At 41.5% G+C, this 26,344-nt stretch overlaps 3 protein-coding genes across 3 annotated transcripts; all 3 read left to right on the top strand.

Annotated features, from left to right (window-relative positions):
- The first annotated feature begins 33 nt into the window (after window positions 1–33).
- Window positions 34–10,950, top strand: LOC112572641 (UBX domain-containing protein 7-like). The gene is made up of 12 exons (XM_025252408.1): window positions 34–182; window positions 1,023–1,260; window positions 1,988–2,049; window positions 2,363–2,431; window positions 3,318–3,427; window positions 3,631–3,777; window positions 4,236–4,326; window positions 4,901–4,954; window positions 5,306–5,379; window positions 5,774–6,533; window positions 6,874–6,953; window positions 7,282–10,950. Exons 1-12 carry the CDS (start codon window positions 128–130, stop codon window positions 7,438–7,440), a joined length of 1,899 nt encoding a protein of 632 aa, XP_025108193.1. The 5' UTR covers window positions 34–127; the 3' UTR covers window positions 7,441–10,950.
- Window positions 10,951–11,096: 146 nt separating this feature from the next.
- On the top strand, window positions 11,097–15,382 carry LOC112572646 (caveolin-3-like). Its single transcript, XM_025252412.1, has 4 exons — window positions 11,097–11,233; window positions 13,688–13,765; window positions 14,077–14,370; window positions 14,905–15,382. Exons 1-4 carry the CDS (start codon window positions 11,159–11,161, stop codon window positions 14,950–14,952), a joined length of 495 nt encoding a protein of 164 aa, XP_025108197.1. The 5' UTR covers window positions 11,097–11,158; the 3' UTR covers window positions 14,953–15,382.
- Window positions 15,383–15,737: 355 nt separating this feature from the next.
- Window positions 15,738–24,612, top strand: LOC112572642 (proton myo-inositol cotransporter-like). Its single transcript, XM_025252409.1, is given in 13 exon segments — window positions 15,738–15,965; window positions 18,840–19,226; window positions 19,641–19,822; window positions 20,188–20,347; window positions 20,694–20,853; window positions 21,145–21,350; window positions 21,486–21,597; window positions 22,086–22,246; window positions 22,474–22,606; window positions 22,853–22,944; window positions 22,947–23,081; window positions 23,294–23,446; window positions 23,836–24,612. Coding segments are annotated over 12 exon segments (1,821 nt in total). The 5' UTR covers window positions 15,738–15,965; window positions 18,840–19,048; the 3' UTR covers window positions 23,985–24,612.
- Window positions 24,613–26,344: the final 1,732 nt, after the last annotated feature.

Raw genomic sequence — 26,344 nt, 5'->3', positions numbered from 1 at the left:
TAACATACATTCCATGTAATAAAACGCTAAAAAAATACATTGTAACAAAAATGAATCAACCTTTTTTCAGGGAGACCACTCTTAGAATTACCGTTATTCCCGTTCGGCTTTCAGCGAACGATTAGAGATGGCGGCTGGTGGAGGAATGGAGGAGATGGTGGCACAGTTTTGTGCTGTAACTGGTAAGTTTGTCATCTGTTTGAGCGAACGTAATAAAAATTCTTTGATAGTGATATTGTGCATCTCGGTCAGAGTGATCTAAAATAACAATCGTGGCTACATACGCCCAAACTACACAGAACAATTTACTGTAAACAACCAACTCTTCATGTCAGATAATGTAGGTTTGATTGTGCGTCACAGTTACTTGTTTCGCATTTGAATGTGTAATAATGTAATAAATAATGATCTTATCTGACAACAAATTTACAAGAGCTTTAAGAGTTTGTGAAGTGTTTTTTGTGTTTGTTGGAAATAAATTCCAGCTTTATTAAGTTTACGCCAGTCATTCAAGTTTTACTTAAAACCTATCTCTCCGATTCATGTAGGATTTCAGCAGTTACACAGCTGCTGTAAAAGTGTCCGAAGAACGCTGTGTCTTTGGGAAACTAGTTCTCTACAAACTCAACAAATCTTATACTAAAATTGTGTTTGTGTTAGCTGTAAAAAGATGTAGATTGAGGTGTTCACATTTTTTTATTAGGGAAGCAGTTAATTTCCACAGCTTTATTGAGTTTTGCCTCAAAATGTAAATGCACCAAGATCATAAACTGCACTGCATATAACATCGTCTTTCGTCATGCACAAACAGGTCATTGGAAAGTTGGAGTGCAGATGAAGATGAAGAGACATAATACAGTTTATCATTTTCTCTACATTAAAATTTTAACAGATAGGACACAAGGAATTTGATGCTAAATGATGAGATGATGATGATTATGCACCATCATTACACATAATTTACATGCCTAAGTTTTTTTCAAAAATAGCTAATGATATCCACCATGTTTTATCTGTGACAGGTGCTGGGCAGGATGTGGCAGAAAGACTTTTGGAAGCTTGCAATGGTAACTTGGAGCTGGCCATTGGCATGCATATGGACCAAGAGGAGGCACCCGCAGTTGATATCAGTCAGCCAGGAGGATCAAGAACCCAGGCCAGAATATCACGACGGGTTCAAAGGACAGAAAGAGCAGGGGAGGCTCTGGAACCTGAAGCTGGGGCAGCTGCTATTGCAGGAGAGGAAGACCTAAATGAACTGTAAGTGTAAGATTGTGTGTGTATCTACTAGTGTCAAGGATATAACAAGCTGTGTTAAAAAGGCAGAATGGAATTATAGAATTTTTTTCACTGATCAGTCCTAGAAAGCAAGAATATTTTGATAATGAAATATCAGTGGCACTTCAGGAGCATCCAATTTGTGAAAGCAATTTAGTTCAAAGAAAATGCAAGAAACATGGCAAAATAGAAGCCATTGCTATGTGTGGTGCCACCTTCAAATAGACAGAAGACCACCAAAACTGGGACACCTATCAACTCTATGCATTTGCTGATATCTGAAGTCAGCAGCGTGTGCATACCAGCTTATCTGATGGACAGGAGCTCCTGCTACCATCTGGCAGCAAAATCATTAAATCAGTTATTGGCAGATGAAATGTAACACTTTAGCCTTGGGCATAAAATTAGTATGCTAAATTACTATGAAATTGCTGTACAGTGCTGTGGTTGTTAACACAGCAAACCTGCTAACTTAGCTAACAGAGACAGTGGATTTACTAATGCTACATTTGCTTGCCTTTTGTAGCATATTAGCTTGAATGCTGGATGCAGTGATATTTTAGAAGTATAATACATTAAAGCAAATGTCGAGAATTGTGTGTGTGGTTTTTTTTTTTTGGTGTTTGGCTGCATACAAAATTGCACTTGATATTTATGAAATTGGTTTTGGTAATCTGAGCTTGCATGCTTGCTGCTTTGGTTGTTTCAGTGGTGTGAGAGCCCCTATTCCTCAGCGGCATGAAGTGCTTGTGGAAGAGGTACCTAAATTTTGTAAGTACTTTTATCAGCTATTGCAAGCATTCATCCTCAAAATTTGGTATGAGATATTGTCAGGTCACACTCATGAAGTACACTATATATCATGATCTTGCAATGACTTGGGTCATAACAAAGCATTTTCATTGATTCATTTTTTAAAGAACACTTCATATTTAATAATGGATGGATCCTACTTAGTTTCATGGACATCATAGTATATCCATAACTAATTCAGTAATTGGCCCAAACCACTTTCTCAATTAAATTTTTAACACATGTATAATACTGTTGTAAGTTTTTTTGTGTTTTTTTTTGTGTGTTGCAGCCTTTCGAGGTCGTCGCCGCTCAGCTAGATCTGTATTTGATGGTTTCAGAGATTTTCAGGCAGAAGCAAGTAAGTTTGCACCCACAGCAAAACATAATAATAATAGTAGTAGTGCTTTTGCAGCACACTTCCCTGCTGACGCTTTGACATAAGCAATCCGTCAGCAATATCAATGTAGATGAACAGACTCCACATCACAATATCACCATAGGCAAACTCAATATCTTGTACAGAAACTAAACAAGTAAAACAATGGCGTTATGCAGAGCAACATTTCAGGTCTCCCATAGTAAAGGGAAGTTGAAGAAAGATTTGTCTGAATACTTCATTTCAAATTTTAGGGCAACACAGTTAAGTATCCATTTACTTATGAAGCAACTGTGATAGTAGCCTCAAAACGCGCATGGAATGGGAGAACACAAAGCCACAAATCAATGATAAAATCACATTGTCAGCGACATCATTGAGGTGTAGAGATCCAAGATCTATTCTGCAGAAATTGCAGTCATAAAGCACAGACCCACAGATAAGAAAATGGAAAACTTTGTGGTCAGCAGGGCCCAAAAAGTTAAAAGTTTCAGTAAAGTAGGCACAAGTAATCCAAATGATGTGCAGATCTAAAATATGGCAAGATGGTGCAAACGATATAGTTGAATAAAAAATGCTCTAGAAAATTGAGACAAGTTGCGAAGACAAACCAATTCAGAAATATAGGTAATGATGTCACAGATTACTAGTACATACAAAGCCTGATGCAGATAAATGAGCAAAGATGAAAGGTAATGAAGATGTGTCGCCCTTAAGCCAGTTAAGCAAAGCGACGTCATATTATTCTCGTTAAACATCATATTTTAATTAGCTTATTGTCTGTTTTTGTGACAATAATGCCAATTTTAAACTTGACTTTTTTTCAGAGTTGATGAATATGCTTGTGTCGTTTTCACTTTCTTTCCAGGGCAGCAAGAAAACATGCTCGTGACTGGCATCCAGTTTGCAAAGAAACACACACTGGAGGACTTGTTTCGGCCTCCTATTGATATAACTTTCAAAGGAACCTTTCATAGTGTTAGTGATTTTAGATTTGTAAGAAATAGATGCTTTTGTTATATGTCTGTTCATGCATCTTTAAAAGTTAATTCATAGTCTGATCTTGTTATTTTAATATTTAAATTGTGATTTTTTAAAAAAAAGTTTTTTTGATTATTGTTTCATGTTAATCCTGATAAAGCATCTGATTTTTTTGTAAACCAGTTCTGGATTCTGTACAGGCACGAGATGCAGGGACCTCGCAGAACAAGTGGTTGTTGATTAATGTGCAGAATGTCCAAGAATTTGCATGTCAAGTGCTTAATCGTGATGTCTGGAGTAGCAGTTCTGTCAAGACCTTGATTCGAGAACATTTCGTTTTCTGGCAGGTACTTCATTGTTTACTCTAGATGCCACCTGGCTGGCAAATAACTAGAGAAAATGTTCTTATTTCTTTGCTGCCACATTGAATACTGTTTGATGTTTTGTTGAGAGATTAGATGAAAGGTTCATTAATTGTCACATGTTTTTTTCATCTTTGCTTTATTACTTGAATGTAAATCCTCCATGTTTGTGATTTGTTATTGTATACCTCTATGTCTATAGCTATAAACTGTGTGGAGACAATCAGGATTATTTGATATGCATTTGCATTTCCTTTATTCAGACCCTTTCTCTCTCTTCCTCCTTCCTCTCTCACTCTCTCTAGTATATCTATGTAGATGTATACATGCAGAGGAGAAGAAAAAAGTTCATTTTGTATTTTTCACACTTAATATTGCCTTATTTTAGCATTAATAAAGTTTGAAGAGTTTTCTTAAGTTGTTATTTTATATCATTGGTTCAGGTGTACCATGACAGTGAAGAGGGGAAAAAATACATGCAGTTCTATCAAGTCCAGCAATGGCCATATGTAGCTGCACTAGACCCCATAACAGGTGGGGAAAAAACTCTTAATTGTAAAGATCTAAACATTTTGTAACGGACTTAACAGAACAGGATGGCTTTGCCAACTTGTTCTTACATTCTGATTATGTTTTTGTGCTTTTTCTGCTGCATTTTCCAGCATGTGTCATCTTCTGCGTGTGTTGGTGTCATGAATGAGCATTTTTATGCACTGCTCAGGGTAAATTTTCCTAGGCTGTGTTCACCAAATCACCATTAAAATAGGCTGTTGGCATATATTCTTGTGCATAAAGTTTATTATTTAACAGGTCTGCCATGGCTGTAATGTGTGTTGGTCTGTCTGTTTCTGTATCTAGTCTACGGTCCAACCAGTTGATCATTGGTTATCATCCAAGTGCTGAGAAGAGTATTTTTAAGAATCTTACTATGATGTTAGGATGTGCCAAGAATAGTCTATAGCTCAAAGAATACTTGTTTGGAAACCAGTTTTTAAGGATGTAACTTATAAATGACATGATTGACTATGTTAAAGCTTCTTTGGTGCTGAAACAAGCAAAAGGTAACAGTTAATACTCAAATATCCTGGCTACATTGTCTTCTTCATAGGTGAAAATCTTGTCACGTGGCACAGGGTTGAGCCGTCATCTTTCACTGAGCTCTGTAAGTAGCAATAATGCTCTCTCAGTTGTACTGGTGAACAAAGTTGAAAAGCTTTATAGAAGTACTATTATTTATTATTTTTTGATAAGTAATCATTGCAAAATTATCTACAATAACTTAAAGATAAAATGGACAGCATTTGATTTGTGGACCAGCAGGCAGAAACAATACATCCTGTTGTGTCTATCTGGAGTCTTCTATCTCCCCTGCCTTTTACTCCCTGGTCATGGTCAGGATTTGTCCAACCTGCTCTGTGCTTCCCTTCCAAGACTGTACACACATCATACTGATTAGTTGTTTATGATGAAAGAAAGGAAATCTTGATGATTTTTTTTTTTTTTTTCTCCTTAGTGAACATGTTCCTATCAGATCACCCTAACCCAGAATCATCCAACGGCATACCACCAACAAAACGACACAAGGGGGTAAGCGTTTTAAGATGGCCTTTCATTGCCTTGATCACTTGATTTTCAAAAATTATTTGCTTTGGTAACTTGACACTAGTGCTTAGAAAAATCTATACGTAGGAAGTATTTGGTCCTCAGAGGTAAAACTGTACTCCAGGAGCTAGTGGTGTGGAGATTGCTTGGCAAGAAAAAAAAAACGAAAAGAAATTCTATTAAGATTTAAAAAAGAGTACTAAGGTTCAGAAGCTGTGTATTGATGTATTTAATGCCATATTCTGTACCTTTGTACTTTTTTTTAACTGTGTTGTTCTGGGAACCAGCATAAACTAGTCTTTCTTCACTGGACTGACAGCATTGTGTATGCTAGTGAAAAATTGTCTTTTCTAACTGTATCTTTGTTTTACTTCACTAGACTAACAGCATAGTGGATGCTAGTGAAGAAGCCCAGTTGGAGGCAGCTATAAAAGCATCTCTCAACCAGCAGTTGGAACCCAAGCCATCAGGTTCCACCTCAGCTGGTGCTTCCAACTCCCACCCTTCCAGTTTCATCACAGTAGACTCAGGTTCTGAAGCTGGCACAGATGAGCTGGAGACATTCTCAGATTCCGACGACAACAGCAGCCGTGATGCCACGCCTCAGAGTGGGGCACGCATCACAGGCAGTCAGGGGGGTCAGTCTCCTTGCCATCGGAATGTGCCTTCAGGGTCATCTCACTCCCCAACAAGACAGCGCAGCCATGGCAGCAGGAATCACATTGGTGGTGCATCTCCGTCAGTTGGAGAACCATCTGGTATCCCTCTAGTGAGACAAGTTCTTCCAGGGAGAGCAGAGACAGGGACTGGAGAGGAGAATGGTGATCTGCCCTCCACCTCCAGTGCTCAAGGGAGGGGCCAAGGGTTGCGGCTGATGGACGAAAGTGAAAATGAAAGTTCACAGGGCTGGCGTGGATCTCATGCCAACACACCAAACTCTATGGAGATGCTGGGAGGCAGGTCCTCAGAGGTGCACACTGTAGACTCCTCTTCCAACAGCAGCTTAGCTGGCAGCACTATTGTCAATGTAGATGATGAATTGGACAGTGAAAGTGTTGAAGAGGAAGAGACAGACCATGTTGATGTTGTAGGAGCACTCAATCCTTCCCTGTGGCAGCAGCACTTTGGAGATGCACAAGGTAAAAATTCACCTCGAACATACTTCTTTTAGTATGCACTAAAGCTCACAGATTTTATCATCTTGACTATGAAGCTGATGAGTGGATGGGAGAGAGGGGTTGTTGGTGTGAAGGAACATATTTTTGTTTGAGATATCTTCTTTAATTTCAACTGTTCCCTTACAAGAAAACTAGATTTTACTTGACAGCAGGCAAATATTTGTAAAACGGCCTTGGGTAAACCTGTGTGCATCTGCTAGAAAAACTCAGCATAACCTTTCTTGAAGTTTGTATCTTGGTATTCCTTTATGCTGTAAGCCTAACCAAACATTCTTAAATTTTGCTTACATGATGCACTCAGATCCAGAAACAAACCTTGTGGTTCGATTTCCTGATGGCCAGAAAGACCTCCTGACACTGCCTTGCTCTTCTAAGCTGAAGGTAAGATGAATAACAGCCACTACATGTACAAACCTGTATAAACTGATACATATATAACCCTGTACCTTGCTCCCTGATAATTACGTGTGTGCATTGCATAAGATGACTACATCTATTTGCAATCAGTATGACTTTTTTTTTACTTTTTGTTGATCAGATTTTTTTTTTAAAGTAGACTGAGCATGGGTTTTGTAAAGAAGTTTTTTTTTGTTCAGTTGAAGATTAAAGAATTGAAGAAGTGTGAAATTTGATATTGGCATTTCTCTATAAAAGAAGATTTAAATAATTGTTTATTGAGACTTATCCCACCTTTTTCTCTGCATTATAGGCTTTGTTTGTCTTCTGCTCAGCCAAAGGATTCGACCCAGAAAAATTTGAACTGGTTGTCAATTTTCCTCGTCGACAAATCTCCTCTCTGAACCCTGATCTGACTATAAAAGATGCAAAACTACACCCACAGGAAACTGTGTTTGTACAAGCTAGGTAGTGCCTAGGCATGGTCTGCAAAAGAAATCTATGCTCATCTCAGGCAAGGAGATTGTAGGCACAAGAGAGAAGTGAGCCACTGTTCGGAGAGGAGGTTTGTGGTTGTTTGGTGCAAGAAGTCTTTTTGAGCAGAAAGTGCACAGGAGCAAATGGTTGATTTGCATCCTTTCCAGATTGTTGAACGTCACCTCATTTTGCAAATGGCATAAACAACTTCAGGGCAGCTCACCAACATGTCTGTCTAGAGAAGAACATGTGTTTTGACTTTGCAATTCTTTTTATTTAAGGCAGCCTGAGTGTAGGAGAAACATCGCTCAGTAGCAGAGTACTCTAGATTCATGTGCCAACGTTGGAAGATATCGTCATGCAGCAGAAAACTGCCATGCCACACATTTCTGCAAGGACAAATCAGTTTGTTGAAAGAAATTTTCTTTGGCAAAACACATCTGTTATCCTTGAAAATCCATTACTGAAGAAATTAGTGGTGAGAGAGAGTGTGCGAGAGAGAATGAGTGAGAGACTATGTGGAAATAAGAGGTATTTACATTTACCTCTAGAGAACATGAGAACATTCAACAAAATAAAATAAATTGCGCTGTGGAAACATTGCTACAAAACCATATGTGACCTTCTTAAATGTATAATGCTTTCACCTCATCTAGTCAGGTGAGTTTACACTTCTTAGGTCAATATTTGATATTTATAATTCTTTAATCATAACTCCAGTTTTAGCTCCTTACTCTATTTATCCTAAAGGATTTGAATGAAATTGTGCCTGAAGACAAGTTTTACTTTCACCTTTATAGTGTTCTTTAAAAAAAAATAGTCATTAAACTTTTCCATTTCTTAAAAGACAACTCACTGTGCGTGTGTGTGTGTGTGTGTGCACGCGCGCGTCTCCGTGTCTCTCTGTGTGTGTGTGCATTCGCCCTTACCTGTCACATTGGCGCTAACTTCCAAACATTGGCAAGTTCAGAATTTTGCATCATGGAACGAATGGGAGGAGAAACAGCGTTTTATATCCTCAAAGGAAATGAAATAACTGTTTTATACAACACAGTATTCAACAGATGACGACGTGTAGACCAGGGTGAATGTACCTCGCTCTTTGCCCCCTTATAAATACGCACGCACACACACACTTAAGGTTCATTATGAAATGACTATAATATTGTCAGGGAGATCTTTGACAAAATTTGTTTTGTTGGAGCAACATTTTACAATGGGTAACAACATTAAGAGATTATCCGGAGCAAAATAAACGAAACAATAGTTGTGATGAGCTGTAGGTCTGATGTTTCGTGTGTGAATGGTGTCTTTTGTCTCACGGCTTTGAGTGTTTGCGTCGTTCGGACGACATTTAAAAGAAATTAAAGTTTTTTTCCTTACTATTCCTGTCACCAGAACAAAAACATACGGTCACAGGAGTTTAAATTACAATAGAACATGTTTGTATATGTTGTGTGTGTTTGTACCCCATTGTGACGACTACATCACAAGGCCTCTTTCCCCGCTGCCCAGGTCTCTTGTGAAGCGCATCTAGCTCGCCTCCGTGTGTGGAAATGTGCTACACAAATCCTATTATTATTAATTCTCTCCCCTTCCATACCCGACAAATGAGCGCTAAAAAAAGATCTTCCTTGAGCATCACTCCCAACACCGGTCCACACAATGCCAGTCATTCGTCACACCCTCCCCCTTTCCGCTTATTGCTTCTTTCCTACTCGTCTTCCTCTGCTGAATCATGACACGCTTAGTTCTTGTAACCTGATTCCTCTTTGCGTTTTCTAAATTTGTCTTTTTATTAGTCATCAGTACTGTTCTTTATCCTTCCGTTCCTTCGTATGTTGTGTCTCAAGCACTAAGAGCTCGCTCCTTATGACAGAGAATATGTAATATATAAATCACGTGTTTATCATTATCGCTGTCATCTTCCTGCAGGTTCTCAAACGGTTTACTTTCTCCTGACTTCTGTCTTTCCGATCGCTGTCGAACATCAACCACCTTCACTTTCCATCCCCGTGACATCGTCTCCATTGTCTGTCTGACTACAACTGAAGGTTGTCTTTCCATTCCCTTCGTCTGAGAGGACTCATGAAGGTGTTTGCCAATTCGTCGTACGCATGAGGGAGCAAGTGTTTGTATGACTTATTACAATAGTCATTTAATTAAGAGATTGATTGATTATTAAAGTGTCATCGCCCCATAGAAGGGGAGCAAATAATAATAATAATCATACAATATTACATTCAATAGTACATAGACATAAAAGCTAGAAATCCCAACAATTCCTTCAAAACAATTATCTTAGATACATAAATTTCTTATAAATTAAGATAACAAAATTCCTCCGTACCCTTACCGTTTGCCATAATAAATGTTCAAAATCTTAATTCTTCGTCAAGAAATGAAGGTTTGATAACATGACCTGATCATCTCAAATGCTTAACTGTGTCGACTTAGACGAGGAAAAGTGCAAAAGACGATAACAAAAACTTCCCGCTCTCACCTTAATCTTCTTTGAGTAACAAGGGGAAGAATCTCTCTCGCCAGAGAACTGACAAATGTTTTCAAACTATTTCATTAATCGTTTGCAGACCTTAAATCACACAGACTGGACGATAACGCATAAAACGATTCAATGTATGACATACCAATCCAAATGGACGAGGTCGTAAACTGCTTATCCTAACCCTGTTTTTAAAAAAAGTTCTTCGTAAATCTGCTTATTCAAGTTCTACAAGGCTCTGTTAGCTCTACAAAATCTTTTTTTTTTCGAGCTCTGCAAATATGCTTATTCTAGCTATGTACTACTGTATTTAGAGTTATGTAAAACTGTTTATTGTAGCTCTGTAAAACTTCATTCCAGATATGTTATCTTGTTTTCGGGTTTTTTTTTTAAAGTTTTGTAATAAGTATAAATATGAGAGTTCAAATATGGAGTTCTGTAAAACTTTTACCCTAGTCCGGTGTCGAACCAAGAATGGTCATTACCTGCAGCACAAGCACACACATTAAGCGAAGACGTGGACAGGACATTTTCTGATCATCTCCAGATTGTTTCATTGTATTTAATTCATCGCCGATGTCACTTCACAGAGCTCAACTAGCACCGAAGCATGTGACATCGTTAAGGTTCACGCATAAACATTTTGAGGTCGTCTGGTAATGGGAAAGAGAAATAATTTTTCCAGGTGGTGAAAACAAAGGTAGAGGCTGCTGTACTGACCACGCTTGGTGTGGATGGAATGGACAACGACGTTTCACAGGTGGCTCATATATACAGGGGTTGACATAAACAGCGCTCATTCCCACAAAGTGGATGGTGTGGTATGATGACGTCCTAACTCGCCCTACACGGATTGGTCCTGGCGTGTGGGTGGTTGTGTGAGAGTGATGCGTGGTCTTGTAACAACATCCTTATCACACAAAGCGGGGAGACGCGGTGCCGCGTGCAGGAGCAGAAGGTCGTCCGTCTGTCCTGCATCAAACTGTCCAAACTCCAGCAGGGGGGGAAAAAGCACCACAGGGTAACAGTCATCAAGAGATCAACCGTAGCACTGGCGGAGACAGTTGGCTGATCGCTGTCCGGGAAATCGAACCTTGATTGGATCAAACTATTTGTGTCGAAAACTTTCACGCATCACAGATCTCGAGCTCACTGGAAGTGAAACGGAGATTCGTCGCCACAGCCATCAGGTGCAGCATTTGGGAAGAAAATGGAAGAAACATCAACCGCCATGGGCCTGGACCTGAAAGACAGGGACCCCAAACGTTTGAATGACAGCATTAAGGTAACAACCTTATTCTCATCACCACCTCCATCCGCTGTAGTTCATGTCTGCCATTTTTTTTATAAAGATTATTGTATGTTCATAACTCTAGGTGGACGTGGCGGTCGCGGTGGATCGTTCCCGCGCACAGGCAACTTTCTTGTAATGGGCGTACCTAATTACCGTTGCATTTAAAATTTTTTTTGGACGTTTACAGCTCTTATTTTAGTAAAAAAAAGATTAACATGATTAGTTACGATAGCTTGGGCATTTCTGAACACAGTTACTTCCCTTTGAAAGGGATGGAAGTCTGTTTGAACGAAAATATCGTTAAATTCCTAGAGTACCCTTTCTGATTGTAACCCGGACCCGCTTGTGTGGAAATTTGTGTGGACAATATTCTGGTAATGGCGAATGACGATTTCAGGGACTCATGTCAGGATAGAATCTTCTGTCAGGAGACCTGCAGAAATTTTTAGCACAGCTCGGCCTTTGTCTCGCGGAACCATACCTACACCACCTACACATGCATTCAAACACTAATTAATGATAGCTTGTGGACATGACGATGCCGTCGATAATCATCTTGGGTTGTACGAGGGCGCAACATGCTCACATCAGTCTGTTATTTTTTTCCTCACGGTCCCTCGCCAACATCCCGAGCTAATTAGGCGCAAACAACGGCTGTCATTGAGTCTTTATCTCATCAACCGGCATCACAGTGTTACCAGACACCGCCGGGCCTGTCGTCTTTGGCCAAAATCTGGAAACGAGAGTGAGTTCAGATACAGCGCTTGTCTGTCTGAATCGAAATACAGAAACTAAAGCCTCGAGGTCTTTGTCACTTCTTGGATGCACGCATGATGTCATTAGGGACGATGTTTGGCAATTTATTTTTTAAATATAACTGTCTTGGGAAATCTTTGAAGTTTAATCGCAGAATAGGCAATATATTTCTAGTAATAAGGCCCCCCTTTAACTGCTCGCATGATATGTTTTACAGTCTGAAAGTGAAAAGACTACATTTTGTGAAGTTTGTCAAGGCCGACGCAGTCAAATACTGCAATGTCGGGTTTGATATTTTCAGGATTACTTTATTTAATCTGGAAACAACCAGCTGGAAATTGCACTGAAAACATCACATTTAATCCATCACATTGCCTCTCTTATGCCGTCACTTTCTTCTGTTATCATTTATTCTTACATCCGCATGTACGATGCTTGCTAAGCTACATGTCACACACTGATTTCTAGATGAAAATCTTCTACGAACAAAATCAACTTCATCCTCACTTTCTATCTACATATAACTGTTAACAATCATTTCTACTTGCACTCGGTAATTCCAAGCACTCATATTAAACAAATCAAAGCCGTCTATAGATAGAAACTCAACACAAAAACGTAAGAAAAAATTTGAATGATTTTCTCTAAGAGCAGCTGTCACTCACAGGCAACACACATACACGACGTCCGTACATGTTCTTTCAATACACAAAATAACGATTGCTTGAGGCTGTCCATGTAATGTTATTAAAATACTTGAATGGCTCAGGACTTACAGATTACAAAACACATATGCAAAAATAATAGCTCCCTTCTACACAATACTCTATTGACTATTGGCGACACACAGCTAATGATACATACAATGTTTATCTTTGGGGCACTTCTCCGATCAATCACACTTAGCTCTTAATCTTAATCTCAACTCTCGTCGTCTATGTATAGGAAACACACGGCTCTCGCAGTTCTGTTCAACACAAAGTTCCAATTATATTACCTCAATTATAATCGCACCAGCAAACGTTGAGTGCTACACTTACAGTTTCTTGGCGAGATGAAGTCAACGGTACACCCGCCCACACACAGCTGGGTGACTTACATAAAGCGATCGAAGATTTGTCTAGATCTAATCCTCGATCAGCAGGGCTCTAACACAATTGCCCGTACACACAGAACAAAAAACCTTAGCTAGGCAAGGTATTATTACTGGTCTTTACTTTACTATTACTAACCTTTCTATCTTGAAACACGCACACACAACGTCCTCTTTCATGTCCGCCAATGTCGTCTGCTTCTTTTCTATATGTCGCTAGAGTGATCTCCCTTTCCTCCCTGACACTCACTCATCAGTACATGCTATTTACAAGCAGTTTATTTACATGATATTTACAAGCAGTTTAAACTGACTTTAAAACAAGGAGGCACGGACTGATCCGTGACAGCATCTCAGACCTGTAGGTCCGCAACACCAACAACAAAGTATGGAAGATTCCTGTGTTGTGTACCTTTGACTAGAAACTGAACATATCAACAGTGGAAATAGGCGAGTACGTGTTGTGTGCATGCAATTCGGAAAAAAGTAAACAACAGTAGCGAGCAAGGAAAGCAGTAAGGGTAGATTGTCTGCTCGCTACACACCCTGATGACACTTGCCACGACACTGGGTTCCGGTCTCATACTTTGTTGCAGGTGAGGTTCGAAGACATTTTTGCGGAGCCCAACCCAGCAGCATTTTCGTTTGATGATATCTGGCAGACGACTTTCAAGGTATTCTATGTGTGTGTGAGTGTGTGTGTGTGTGCGCGCGCGTGCGCATGCTTTGAACGTTCCTCTTTCTACATATGTGTGCGTGCATTTGTGTGCATGTGTGTGTGTTTATATGTTTATATGTGGCGCACCCGTATGAGGCTTGTTATTCTTATCTTAGTTGTGTTTAAGAGGACGTGCTTGTCTCTAGAGAGTCTAGAGGACTGTCTGGGTCTGTCTCCAAGTGTACATACAAAGTTCCTACCAGAGATGCATACATCCATGTAAATAGCCTCAACTGAAATGTATAGCACTTGTATTGGCCTCGACAGGTATTCAATATCACCAGGCTGTGGTGTTACCGAGTTCTCTCACTCATCCTGGCTGTGCCCGCTGCCTGTGTATGGGGAGTGCACTTTGCCCTCCTTGCCTTCTGCACCGTGTGGTGTTGTCGTCCATTCATGCGCTGGGCCCAGATTGTTTGTGGTTATTGTGGCGACTGTCACCTCATCTTCATCGAGAATTTCGTCAAGCCAGTCTTCGTCGCCGTCAGCTTCATCTTCGCTAACTTCAAGGTGGTCTCCTTCGTCAGGACATCAGGACGAATGTCACACAGCGGACTATCGGTAAAGTGGATGTTGCGTCCCTAATCCCTCCACGTTTGGCATGTGATTCAACATTTCCTGCCAACTTTGTCCTTCAGTCTTTCTGTGTCTCTTTATGATTAACTATCTGCATGTATTCCTGCCTGACTGGTCTTTATTCTCTCTCTCACCTTTGATTGCTTAGAGAGGCTTAATTCCCACCCAACTTATACACCTATTGTTAACACATAATACTGACCAAATGAACATGTAACACATGTTATTTATGTATTAGTAAAAAAAATTCTTCTCAGTCAGACATCGACCCCCATCTTTGTACTTATCCTTATTTTTCTCTTTTATGATTTTAATGCTTTTGTTTTGTAATAAAGCAGTGTTTCAGTTTCTTTTACTTAAAATAAGTATTTGATGTAAAAAATAAAGCATAACTTTTGCTTATCTGTTACCCTCTTAAATAAAGATTTGTCATTTGTCTCTCTCTCTCTCTGCGCCTTGTGTCTTTCAATTACATTTTTATTTCAGTACTTTTAATAAGTAATGCTTTCTTCCGAACAGGAACCAAGCGGTTTTGCCCCCGTCTCCTGTCTGAGTCGGTGGAGCTGAGGCTCAATGGAAAACAAGAACATGCCACAACTTGTGTGTATGCTTACTCCACTTGTTATGTGTAGATGACTCATGGGGTTTATGTTATGTGCAGATGACTCATCAGGTTTATGTTTATGTTATGTGTAGATGACGCATCAGGTTTAAGTTTATGTTTACCCTGTCTGTTCCTTTTTTTCGCCTTCTTCTCTCTTTGTTCATGTTCCTGGCAATGCTCACTGCGCATGTGTGTTTGTATGATTGTCTGATTGTGATGCTCTTCTGTCACATGGCATCACTGTCTACTGCCCTTTACAGCTTGTAAAGCATATTAAGCTCGCCTCCTTGTATGGGGGCAATGCGCTTTATAAATCCTGTTTTTATTATTATGATTACTACTACTACTTTTCATGTATGTTTTGATACATAAAGTACAAGTGACGTGTGCTAAGCCTTGCGTGTGAGTGTTTGATAATGACATTATGCTGTGCAAGTGTTCTGCAACATGACGCCCTGCGACGCATGTTCCACGTGATGCAACCGTTGTTCAACATCTGTCGGAGCCTACAAACCAATTTTTGTTTCTGCTATCGTACGCTGAGTCCCACAGCATTTGTGCTAACCCTGACTTCGCAGCGACAGCGACAGCCTCCACTCACAGAAACAAGCACAACCGGGGCCATACAAGAAATTAAAAAAAAAAAACCGCACCAAAATCCTCTCAGAACTTTTGACCTAGTTTCAGCCATGCCTGTTCTGGAATGAATTTTGTATAATTTATTCTTAAGCACGTTGTAGAGTAGTGTTCTTCTCTCTGACCTGCGTGTTACCCCCTGCTTGGTACAGTATGCGGCTTTGTGATAATGTGTGTCTCAGCACCCCCCAACATCTTATCTCCCCACCCCTCTACCCATACACACTGCTGTTTCTCCTCTTGGAAGTGTGTTAACAGTTACACGACGGAAGGGGACCACCTCAAGCCCAGCACTTAACAATGATAACAAACATTCGGGCTTGAGGCACATCAGCTTGTGGTGAGTACTGGCACTATTTTTCCTTTCTGTTTTTCACACTAAATACTGACAAACAGAGAACAGCCGCGTTTCTCATAGGAAAGTACAGAACAGCCACATTTTGCACATACTTGTATATATATATAACTGTCGGATTTTGGTATAGAAAATACAGAACCGGTGTATTTTGCACAAAGACAGATCAGTTATATTTTGCACAGAATATTAAGGATAAAATCTGTTATTACAAAGTGCACGCAAAGAGGCATTCCCCGGTATTACGAACTCAGGGTCGTGGACTCCTGTGGAATTCGGTGTAAAAAGGCGAAATCACTTGCAGCAATCGCATCAGATGCCACACAGATGCTGCAGGACGGATTCTACAAATGTCGGGCAGGGCATATCACACTCTAAAGTCTCATTCATAGCACTCACAAAAGGAGAGGGGAAGGGCTTGAGCTTAAAATCGCAAAGTGAAGCAGTGATTTTTGGATCAGTCAGACGAAAAAACCGTGCATGGCGAAAAATGGTCAAACTGCTGACATAATTGAGAGATTATAAAATGAAAATCGAAGGCTCTGTTAAGAAATAAGAAAAGTTATTAAGGAACCAAGAAAATTGCAAACAAATTTTTAAAATATGGAAATGAATAGCGTGTGTTTGAGAAAGGCGCGGTAGAAAGCATTCCAGGTGAAAGACAGCTTTTTAACACTGTACTTGAAGACTTTGTATAAACTTAAACTCTGGCATGCACACCCACAACTCATAAATATGATAAAATTTCAGCGGGTGGTGTAGTTTTGAATAGTAATGCCAAAATAAAAACTGTTGGCGGACACCCTGGAAAACATAACAAACAGTTCGACAATTAGAGGGTCGTTAGTGCCAAGAAAAACTATAATGTCTTTTAAAAAAACTCTTAGAAGGAAGGTACGCGGGATATATGTTTGAATCACGAAATCTGCCAAACAAAATGGCCAAGAGAGAGGGAGCCGGCCAGAGAAGATGGAGGTCAACTTGTAATAAGTTCTAAATGCTTTGCCTTTTTTATGCTGCAACAAAACAAAGAAGTCCATTCCCATTTAATCAGCTTCTATACAAAAATTAAACAAAGACTTACTTGTTTCTTAAATTTCTTCACTAGCTTTCGTATTTGTGATGATAACCTTTGTCCTTGTAGTGAAGGTGAATCCCAAGTGAACATAACTATTAACCACCTCCAGCAGTTTCTCCACAAGAGACTATATTCCCCTTCGCCCTAAAAAAAACACCCTTTCTAAACACCATCACTTTAGTTTTATCACAGCTAATTTGTAGTCCAAGCTGTTGACTTAACTTCACAAGGCAGTTTATCTGGTTTTGGAGGCCGGTTGGTGTATTTGAAAATAGAACTAGATCATCAGCAAACATGAGGATAAACCAGGTTCAGACACAGCTGAACACCGTGTTTACCATCGACAGATATTTTCTCAGATATTTCCTTCGTGATAAGTGTGAAAATAATGTTGGACTAGCTAGACACCCTTGTCGGAGGGCTTCAAGGGTACTGGAAAAAAAAAAATCATCGAGTTCGCTATTTGTCCGAATACATATTTCTATTAACAGCAGACAGTAAATATATAAGGTCTGTTATTGAGCAGTCCTTTCCAAAGCCTGCTAGGATTTCTGGTAAAAGTTTGTTTTCTTCAAGCCTATGATATAATCTTGTATTTAATATTGATGGGTAGCATTTTCCCCACCACGTTAGAAGGAAGATACCTATGTAGTTATTGAGGCAGTCGCGATCGCCTTCCGTATAAACGGGCGCAAGTCTACCTTCGTTCCTGGACATTGCCCGCTAGCAAAAATTGAATTAAAATATTTAGTTCAAAAGTCAACTATCTGTTCCTTAGCTGATTTCTGCTAGCACATTATCCGTGTCACATGCTTTACCAGACTTCAGGTTTCGTATTGGGGTTCGTACCCCTAGAGAGAGAGTGTGTTAGTGGGGTGTGGGAGGGTCTGTGCGTGTTTTGTTCGTAATTTGACCTGTTGTAATTACTTTCATGTATGCCACTTTCTATGTGTGGTTTCTGAATCGCCTCTGACCTTCAGTCTTGACACCCCTTCCCCATTTTATCTTGCATGGAAAATGCAAAATCAGACACACCCTGAGTGACGCGTCCTGACCTTGCAAAGCCCGAACCGGAACTGCCACCTGTAAGCGAGCACCAAAACATCTCGCACACAACAAACAGGTATGATGAGGGCGGTGACTGCGTGCTCCAGCGCTAGTTTATAGAGAATATGTTTTTATTCTGCCAGCATACATACTTTACTGTCAACCACGTGACCAGCCTAAAATCTCCTTTATAAATGTCTTCTTCTTTCCTCTCATCTTTGTGCGCTGACAACCGTTGCTTTTCTTCACCACTGCAAATTACAATACTCACTTCATATTCATTAATTACATTATTTTTTTAGTGCTTATTCGCGAACGGTCGGACAACCTAATCACCTCAGATCGTCCTCAACTCCAGTGAACCAAAAATAAGCATGATATTACCCCTCCTCTCCTCTCGAGGTTCTTTATCACTGATCCATGACTTACATCCTTAAGGAGCAAAGTCAGGGAACAAACACAAGAAGTGGCTGTTTAAGTTTTCTGTTGACTTCCGAAGTATGTATCTGTATTAATAAACCCTACATTTATATCCGGGAACAGCGTTACCTCCAAAAAAAAAAAGACTGTAGCCACGGCCCTTAAACAGCAAAAACAACGATGTGCCTCATGAACGCTCGTTCAAGGCCTGAACACCAGGGGTAACTATTATCACAAGGAAACACTTAGAAACAAAGATACGGAGGAAGGAGAACACTATTTTTATAGATAACAGGTGCCATGTTTGTGCGCAGTTCTTGTCAGCTGTAGAAGATTTTGTATTCAGGCCTGTCAAAGGTTATCGAGGAGGTCAGTTACGTCAAAGAAAAAGGTCAGTAATGGAGGTCTACCTAACGTGAGACAGCATCGTGTCATCCAGTAGTTCCCCGATCGTCTGCTTCTCGCTCCCTTGGTTTCTGGAGTGACGACTATATGCGTGAGACTTCCCGGCCCCTCAGTAACCATGGAAACGTCGAGCCTGGATGTGCAGGACGCTGCAGCAGCCGACAAGGACTGTCACAACGATGAGAGGGCAAAGGTCAAGGAGCACGCTCAAGTCGTCACACGTCCTGATGACGCAACCCCGGAAGTCATCGAGATGCAGCAGAAGGGAACTGGTTTCAAGGTCTCTAAGAAGGCAGGTGAGAGCCCATCCTCCTCTTCAATCATTCGCTTTGTAAAGGTAACATCTCTCTTTGTCAGGTAATATATTTCGTATCTTGAATGTTTCGCAGATTCAACCAACACAGAAAAGATAAGATATCTTTTAAAAATGACATTATAAAACGTCACACAATCACAAAAACTTCACAAGGAATCATGTTTGGGCGTGCGTGAGAGAGAGAGAGCACACGCATGTGTCTTCATGTGAGTTGGACATGAATTCTGGTCTGTTTATACCTGGCGGTTATATCTATTTTCCTTTACATCCATGATGCTGACGCAATAAAGCCTCATCCTTACTAGCACCTTGACAGTCACGTGATCGTTGTTACCTTGCTGTAGAGTTATTCATCACTCGATGTTATCGCCCTCCGGTGGGGTCTGTGTTCCAGTCGCGCCCCCCAAGACCCCGGTGTTTGTCTTCGTGCTGACGTTGTTCGCAGCGCTGGGCGGCTTCCTGCTGGGCTACGACATCGGCATCGTGTCGGGCTCCATGCTGTACGTGCAGCCGCACTTTGACCTCGACACGGCGTGGACTGAGGCCATTGTCAGCGGGGCTCTGGGGGCAGCTGCGGTAAATCTTCTGCCATCCAAACAATCTGTCAACACCATTCCTTTCGTCTTTGTAGTCGTTTTCCTCACTCCCTCTTTCTCTCTCTCTCTCACAGGTGCGCACATACAAACATTAAGCTATTTTGATATTGGTCATTTTTCATATATTTTGGCGCTTTCTGGTAATAATTTTTTTTACAAATTTTAGGGTACTAACCTCAATTTTACATCGTAGAACAGCCTTCCATGTCACTTCACCTCGAAGCGGCAGAAAATATGTGGGCGATGTAGATGGTGATGTAGTTTTCGTATTTTGTGTTCAAGTTGTTTTCCTGGGCGTGATTCCCATTATTGTCTGAAGACCTGCTTCTTTTTTTTTTTCGTCAGGTTACAGCCCTTCTCGGCGGCTGGCTGGCAGATGTGATTGGGAGGCGCTACTGTCTCCTGGGAGGCAGCATCGTCTTTAGTGTGGGAGGAATAGTGATGGGGGTTGCTGACATGAAGGAAGTGTTGCTGGTGGGACGCATGGTGTGCGGGATGGGAATCGGTAAATGATGAGGAGGTGGCGACAAAATCAGCTACCCTTACAAACAGATTCCTCTCAGACTTCAAACAACAACAACAATGACGACAACAACAACTTGTTATTTGTTGTACCTATTAGAATGTAAACGCCTTACTTGTGCTTGTGTGATCTTTGTTGTCATGCACTAGTTGTCCTGTCTTCTTTGACAAAATATCAGCATGCCAACGCAGTTTACTCACATTTTCGGATCCTCTTTCATTTTTTATCTGTCACAGGAAACAGACTTCCTCCATTTTGTATTTAACTATGAATAAAGATTTTATATAATGACGCGAATTGTATGATAGGTTATCCATGTCTACTGCAGGCATTGCCTCGGTCGTGGTGCCCATCTATGTGGCGGAGGCCTCACCGGCGCACCAGCGGGGTCGCCTGACTCTCATGTGGCAGATCCTCATCAACTTCGGTGTCATGGTGTCCAGCATCATCGCCGGAAGCTTCAGTTATGTGCATGAAAACGGATGGAGGTACGTAACCTTACAGGGCAAGGATCGTGAAATAACATGGTTCGATTACCTCACTTAAGAGATTGATATTAATTCCCGCGCCCGCAGGATTAAATAAAACATGGAGGGTTCCTTTATTTGTGTTTTTATTCCTTGTCTACGAATCACAAACTATTCATTCTGGGATATTTACCTCGCAATGGCATCACTGCACGTTAACCTCTGTCCTGACCCAAAGGTGGGGTTCTCTATCGTAATAACATAATTCTTTTTATTTACTGTGTATTTGTTCATTTATTGTGAAACCTGCAGATACATGCTGGGCCTGTCAGCTGTGCCAGGGGTCGTACAATTTATCGGCTTCCTCTTCATGCCTGAAAGTCCGCGGTGGCTGGTGGACAAAGGACGACTCGACCAGGCACGTGAGGTCCTCGCGCGCATCCGGGGCTACGATGACGTCACAGAGGAGATCAGCGACATCCAGAAGAGCGTGGAGGAGGCCAGGAAACTGGACCTCGGTTGGTGACTTTATTCTTTGCCTTGACTAATGTCAAAAAGGCATTGATTGATTGATTGATTGATTGATTGATTGATTGATTGATTGATTGATTGATTGATTGATTGATTGATTGATGGACCTTTGTCGTGATCAGGAGGATGTCAGCAGCTGGTTCGCATCTGGAGAACGAAACACGTTCGGCGCGCTGTTCTGGTCGGAATGGGGCTGCTATTCTTCCAGCAGTGGTGTGGCATCAACACAGTCATGTCAGCATCTTTGGTTTATTTATTTATTGAGACTACTTAGTTGTTAGTTCTTTAGTCCTAACCAACACTGTATATGTGACGATTAAATCAAAACTAATACCCAGTGAAACGTTTAGGCGAAGGAGAGTTGCATGGTCAACAGTTAATTCATGTATGACAGGATTTGGTTGCTTTCTTTCCACACCTAATATTTGATTTGGGTACGATTTCGTTACGTCACAGTGGTCACTTGTACGAATGGAATGTGTTTGGACCAGACCAGAGAAGAGGACACTATATAAGGCGTTCTAAAGTTACAGTTGTTGTTGTAGTGCCAGGGGAAAACCCGAACTGTTCTGCACACAAATGTCTACACTATTCCCGTGCAAATTAGAGTAGGTTTGGGATGAATTCCATGTTGTTGTTTTTTTAATGCATTCCTTGTCGGTCATTAACGTCATAAGGAAAAAAAACCACGTGACTCCTACCTTTCTGTTTGGTACCGACAGATACTACAGCGGCACGGTGCTCAAGATGGCGGGATTTCCGGCCAAGTCGGCCGTCTGGCTCGTTGTTCTCCCCAACGCCCTGCTCTTCATCGCCGGCTTCATCGCTGTCTTCGTCGTGGACAGGATGGGCCGCCGCCCGCTCCTCATCGGCAGCATGATTGGTAAGGATGTAATGTCAGATGCTTAGCAGCAACAGCAAGGCTAGTAATGAGATGTCGCATGTCGTCAGCAGCAGGGTTAATGAGGAGGTGGCTTTGATCTCTTGAGCAAGAAGATTTATCGCCATGTTGGGAAAATGTCTTTCTAAGGGACGTCGTCATTGGGAATGTTGCCATCACTGTCAGATAAAGTGACTAACGTCGTCGTCATTATCATGCCATGTGTTAAGGGACGATCATCGGCATAGTCATCATCGCTATTGGATTCCAGCTGTCGGCCTTGAACAGCCCCGCTGTCAACACCACACTCGTGGAGACGATGGCCAACGGAACGGAAATACATCGTTGCCAGCTGGAATACAGGTAAGTTGTGGATGTTTCAGGGAAAAAAAAACAATGCTCTCACCTCCACAGACATCATCTCAGCGCCTTGGCATTGCTTAATGTCTCTCTCTCTCCACACTACCCACCGCAAATATCCGTCCACCCGGGTTTCCTCATCAGTAATTGAACAGGTCAGTAAAATACTGTCGACATATGTCAAATAATGTCAAAACGTACAGCAGGCGTACAGAGGCTCTGTTATATGAGACTGTTTTCTTATGTCAGCACGTGCGACAGCTGCATCAAAGACAGCGGCTGCGGCTTTTGCTACAGCAGCATGACGTCATCCGGCAACTGCCTGCCCACGGCCGGGAAGAGCTGTCCCTATATGGGAGATGTAACAGCTCCACCATGGGGGAGGCTGGCCTGAGCTTCGCCTATGGCTACTGTCCCAGCCAGTATAACTGGATCACTGTCGTCGGCATGGCACTCTTCGTTTTCTTGTTCTCACCTGGTGCGTGCATTCGTGTGTGTGTTGTATGTGAGTTTGCATGTGGGTGTGGGTAGGGATAGAAACAAATTACTAACGATAATAGTGTGTGTGTGTGTTCTTGAATAAATGACCGCACCCTTCTTCTCACGCCGTCATCAACACCACTAATTTCATTAACAAGACATGTTCAAGTATCTCCTTTTTTCTGTTGCCATGGTAATGAAACCCCCTAGGTATGGCCCCCATGCCCTGGACCATCAACGCCGAGATCTACCCATTGTGGGCCCGTGGCACCTGCTCCTCCTTGGCAGCCGCCACCGCCTGGGTCAGCAACCTTATTATCTCCTCCGCCTTCCTCAGCCTCACTGAGACCATTACTACCTACGGTGAGCTTACTGTTCTTCTGTATTACCCAGATAATGTTTGTGGGGGGAGGGGAGGCCGTTGGCTGTTGCATATACTGTAAGTAGTTGTAAGTTTTGTTACATGTTGAACTATTGTGCAATTAATTATGTTGCACGTTGAACTATTGTGTTAAATCTTGTTGACATTCTAGACAAGGAACCTTTACAGCCGAGATTGCAATTCAGTAAACAGGAAATGATAGCAGTAACAAAATTATAGCTGCAAGGGAAATAACGAGTAGAAACAGAGTAATTTCTCTCTTTTTCTCACGAATTATTTTGTGCAAATTTTATTTTAATCATCGCCATATAAGATTCTGGGAGATCGAAGTCAATAACCTCAAGTTGTGATGTTGTTCTGTCCTTTAAAGGAACCTTCTGGATGTTCACTGGCTTCTCTGTTCTGGGGCTGGTGTTTTTTATCGTGTGCCTGCCCGAGACAAAAGAGAAGAGTTTAGAACAGGTGGAGGAACTGTTCATGTCTGCCAAGGAGTTGAGGCAACGAGGCACCAAGCTCTGATGAACACCCTCACCAAGCGAGAGAACTTCAGAACCTTCGTCGCATTCATATTTGAGGTCCATGGAGGGCCGCTGCTTCGATTCACGACGTGTTTGTTCTTCCTCGGTTATCCACAGCAGCTCAATCCGGACAATGGCAGTCCGCAGCACTCTAGTCGCGCTTTCCAAGGTGCATCAGTCACCACACAAAGTCCGCAGCACCTTCGGGAAGAAATCTGTGACAGTTCGGTCAACAGGTTTAAGGTTCGTCCGATATGCCATAATAAACAAACCCTCGCTATAATCTGAAAGCGAAGTGTTGACAAATAGACATGGACCCGGAGGTTGGCAAATGATAAAAAGTATTTAATTACCCGATCTGTCATTGCCGTTTTTTGTTGACAGCAATGGTGCCAGAATGGAGGACGCATCTTTATTCGAAACCTTTGATGACTAGTTGAGCTTTGAACTTCAGTCTTTGCAAGTTTCTGCAGAGAATATCAAGCTTTGAATGTATCTCCCATATAATATATAATATGCTTTCTTGTTCTTTTATCGTAATGTGTGCCTGATATTGTGATGGCTGCCTTGTTACGCGCGTGTGTGTGTTCAGCAACACTGAACTGTAAATAAAAGCTTATTTTGTTTTCTGTTCCCTTCAACCGACTTTATTGTGACTACCACTAAGTTTGAGCAACGCTGGATCCCGTGAGAATTAGCATTAACAACAAGAATGACAACACCAAGAATTACTAAGACAGAAGATCAAGGAACAAGATTCATGATGATGATTATTATGATGATTATGATGATTATTATTATTATTATTATTGCTCTTTTCTGCTCCAGCCCATTGACTGTCGATGTGTCTCATTGACGTCTTGATCTCTGAATGTCATCTGGTAGAAGAACGACCCGACATTCCCATTAACTTTACAGAGCCACAGGAATTTTGTTTGTCTTGTGCTTGTGTCTGTAATGCGCAGAGAGCCTGGCTATGGCTGGGATATCCCTTTAAATGCTCCCCCATAATTATGAGGAAATAAACGTACGACTCATATACATGTACTTGATGTGCAGTTCCCTCCCCTCCCCAATCTTGTGGCGTGTGAACGTCATAGTTACACTGTCGTCACACGTGACGTAGTTCTGGCGTGTGCGCACGTCTTAGTTACACTGTCGTCACACATATTCCCGTGACCTGGTCTGGGCGCCTAGCAACGTAGTCACGGTCACTGTTTCCAAGTCATTCCACATGAGTTTTTCACTAGAAACAGTTTTTTTTTCCCCCAATATGACAAAGTTAAAAGCTGACTCGCGATATAATACAATAACAATTAAAGAAAGTTCGAGAATTCTCTCTGTCACCATGGTTGTTTCGTGTCCCAGACAACACACTACAGCATCTTTAGACAGATCCCGTTACCCTGGAAATTGCGTATTTACAAAAGTCGTAGAATTGATTGGCTGGTAAATTGTGACAGTATAAAACAGACGGCCTGCTGTGGAACTGGTCTTACCTGCCCGAGAAAGCCAACAACCCGAGCAAAGCTGCCAGTCAGCCCGTGGCACCATGAACTCCAAGAAGCGACGCCAGCTGCTGCTAGCCCTTTTGATGTCGGCCATAGCATCTTTGGGCGAGCTAAATGGCTCCATCGTCTCCTCGATCGTCGACCGCTTCCTGTCCCAAGACAAGGACTCGAGGCAGATGCGCTCACAGCTTCGCAAGGTGATCGACAAGGCGTGCAAATCGGGATACATCAAAGCGTCTGACTCGTCGCCACGAGATAAGAAGTGTGAAGCCTACTTCAAGCTGATCCACGAATGTTTGCTGGGCAGTACAAGCAAAGGTAGAAAGTCGTCGGGAGGTCAGAAGCGGCGCAGCGGCGACGGGTGCGCAGAAAACATGGACGACAACCGCAAGCAACGAAACAGCAGCACTCCAAAGGGCAGACAGGCTAAGATGGGTGGAACTCTTTGGAAAGGGAAAACAAATGACACTGACTGACGTCCCCCCACCCCTACTCCTCATCAAAACGATAACAACACAGAGTTTCACATATTAAAAAACTCCACAAAGCTCTTTAGACAATTATTTTTCTTTTTATTATAAATATAAACACTTTTCCCAGTGCTATAGGCTATATATAGCCTGTGTTGTTGATCCTTTGTTAAACCATGCAAGCATGTATAGGAATTCTGTCAATTTTGTGTTTGCCGATGTGTTTAATCTTTTGCTGATTAATTCTGCTTTTGTAAAACGTCTGCTGCATTTTTAAAAACAATTAAAAATCGTATGTTTTGTCGTTGGATCCTTGATATATTAATTAAAACAACGCTGTCTGTATTATCCGCTTTTGAAATTGGTCCGAATTTTTTGAC

The sequence above is a fragment of the Pomacea canaliculata genome, linkage group LG9, assembly GCF_003073045.1.
Source record: "Pomacea canaliculata isolate SZHN2017 linkage group LG9, ASM307304v1, whole genome shotgun sequence".
NCBI lineage: Eukaryota > Metazoa > Mollusca > Gastropoda > Architaenioglossa > Ampullariidae > Pomacea > Pomacea canaliculata.
Note: the sequence above shows the minus strand (reverse complement) of the source record. Positions and strands in the feature narration are given on the sequence as shown.

Coding starts and splice junctions, on each gene's coding strand:
- LOC112572641 (XM_025252408.1), top strand. CDS start 128: ATGGCGGCTGGTGGAGGAATGGAGGAGATGGTGGCACAGTTTTGTGCT. Junction 183..1,022: donor ACAGTTTTGTGCTGTAACTG/GTAAGTTTGTCA, acceptor TATCTGTGACAG/GTGCTGGGCAGGATGTGGCA. Junction 6,954..7,281: donor CTTGCTCTTCTAAGCTGAAG/GTAAGATGAATA, acceptor TCTGCATTATAG/GCTTTGTTTGTCTTCTGCTC.
- LOC112572646 (XM_025252412.1), top strand. CDS start 11,159: ATGGAAGAAACATCAACCGCCATGGGCCTGGACCTGAAAGACAGGGAC. Junction 11,234..13,687: donor GTTTGAATGACAGCATTAAG/GTAACAACCTTA, acceptor ACTTTGTTGCAG/GTGAGGTTCGAAGACATTTT. Junction 14,371..14,904: donor TGTCACACAGCGGACTATCG/GTAAAGTGGATG, acceptor TCTTCCGAACAG/GAACCAAGCGGTTTTGCCCC.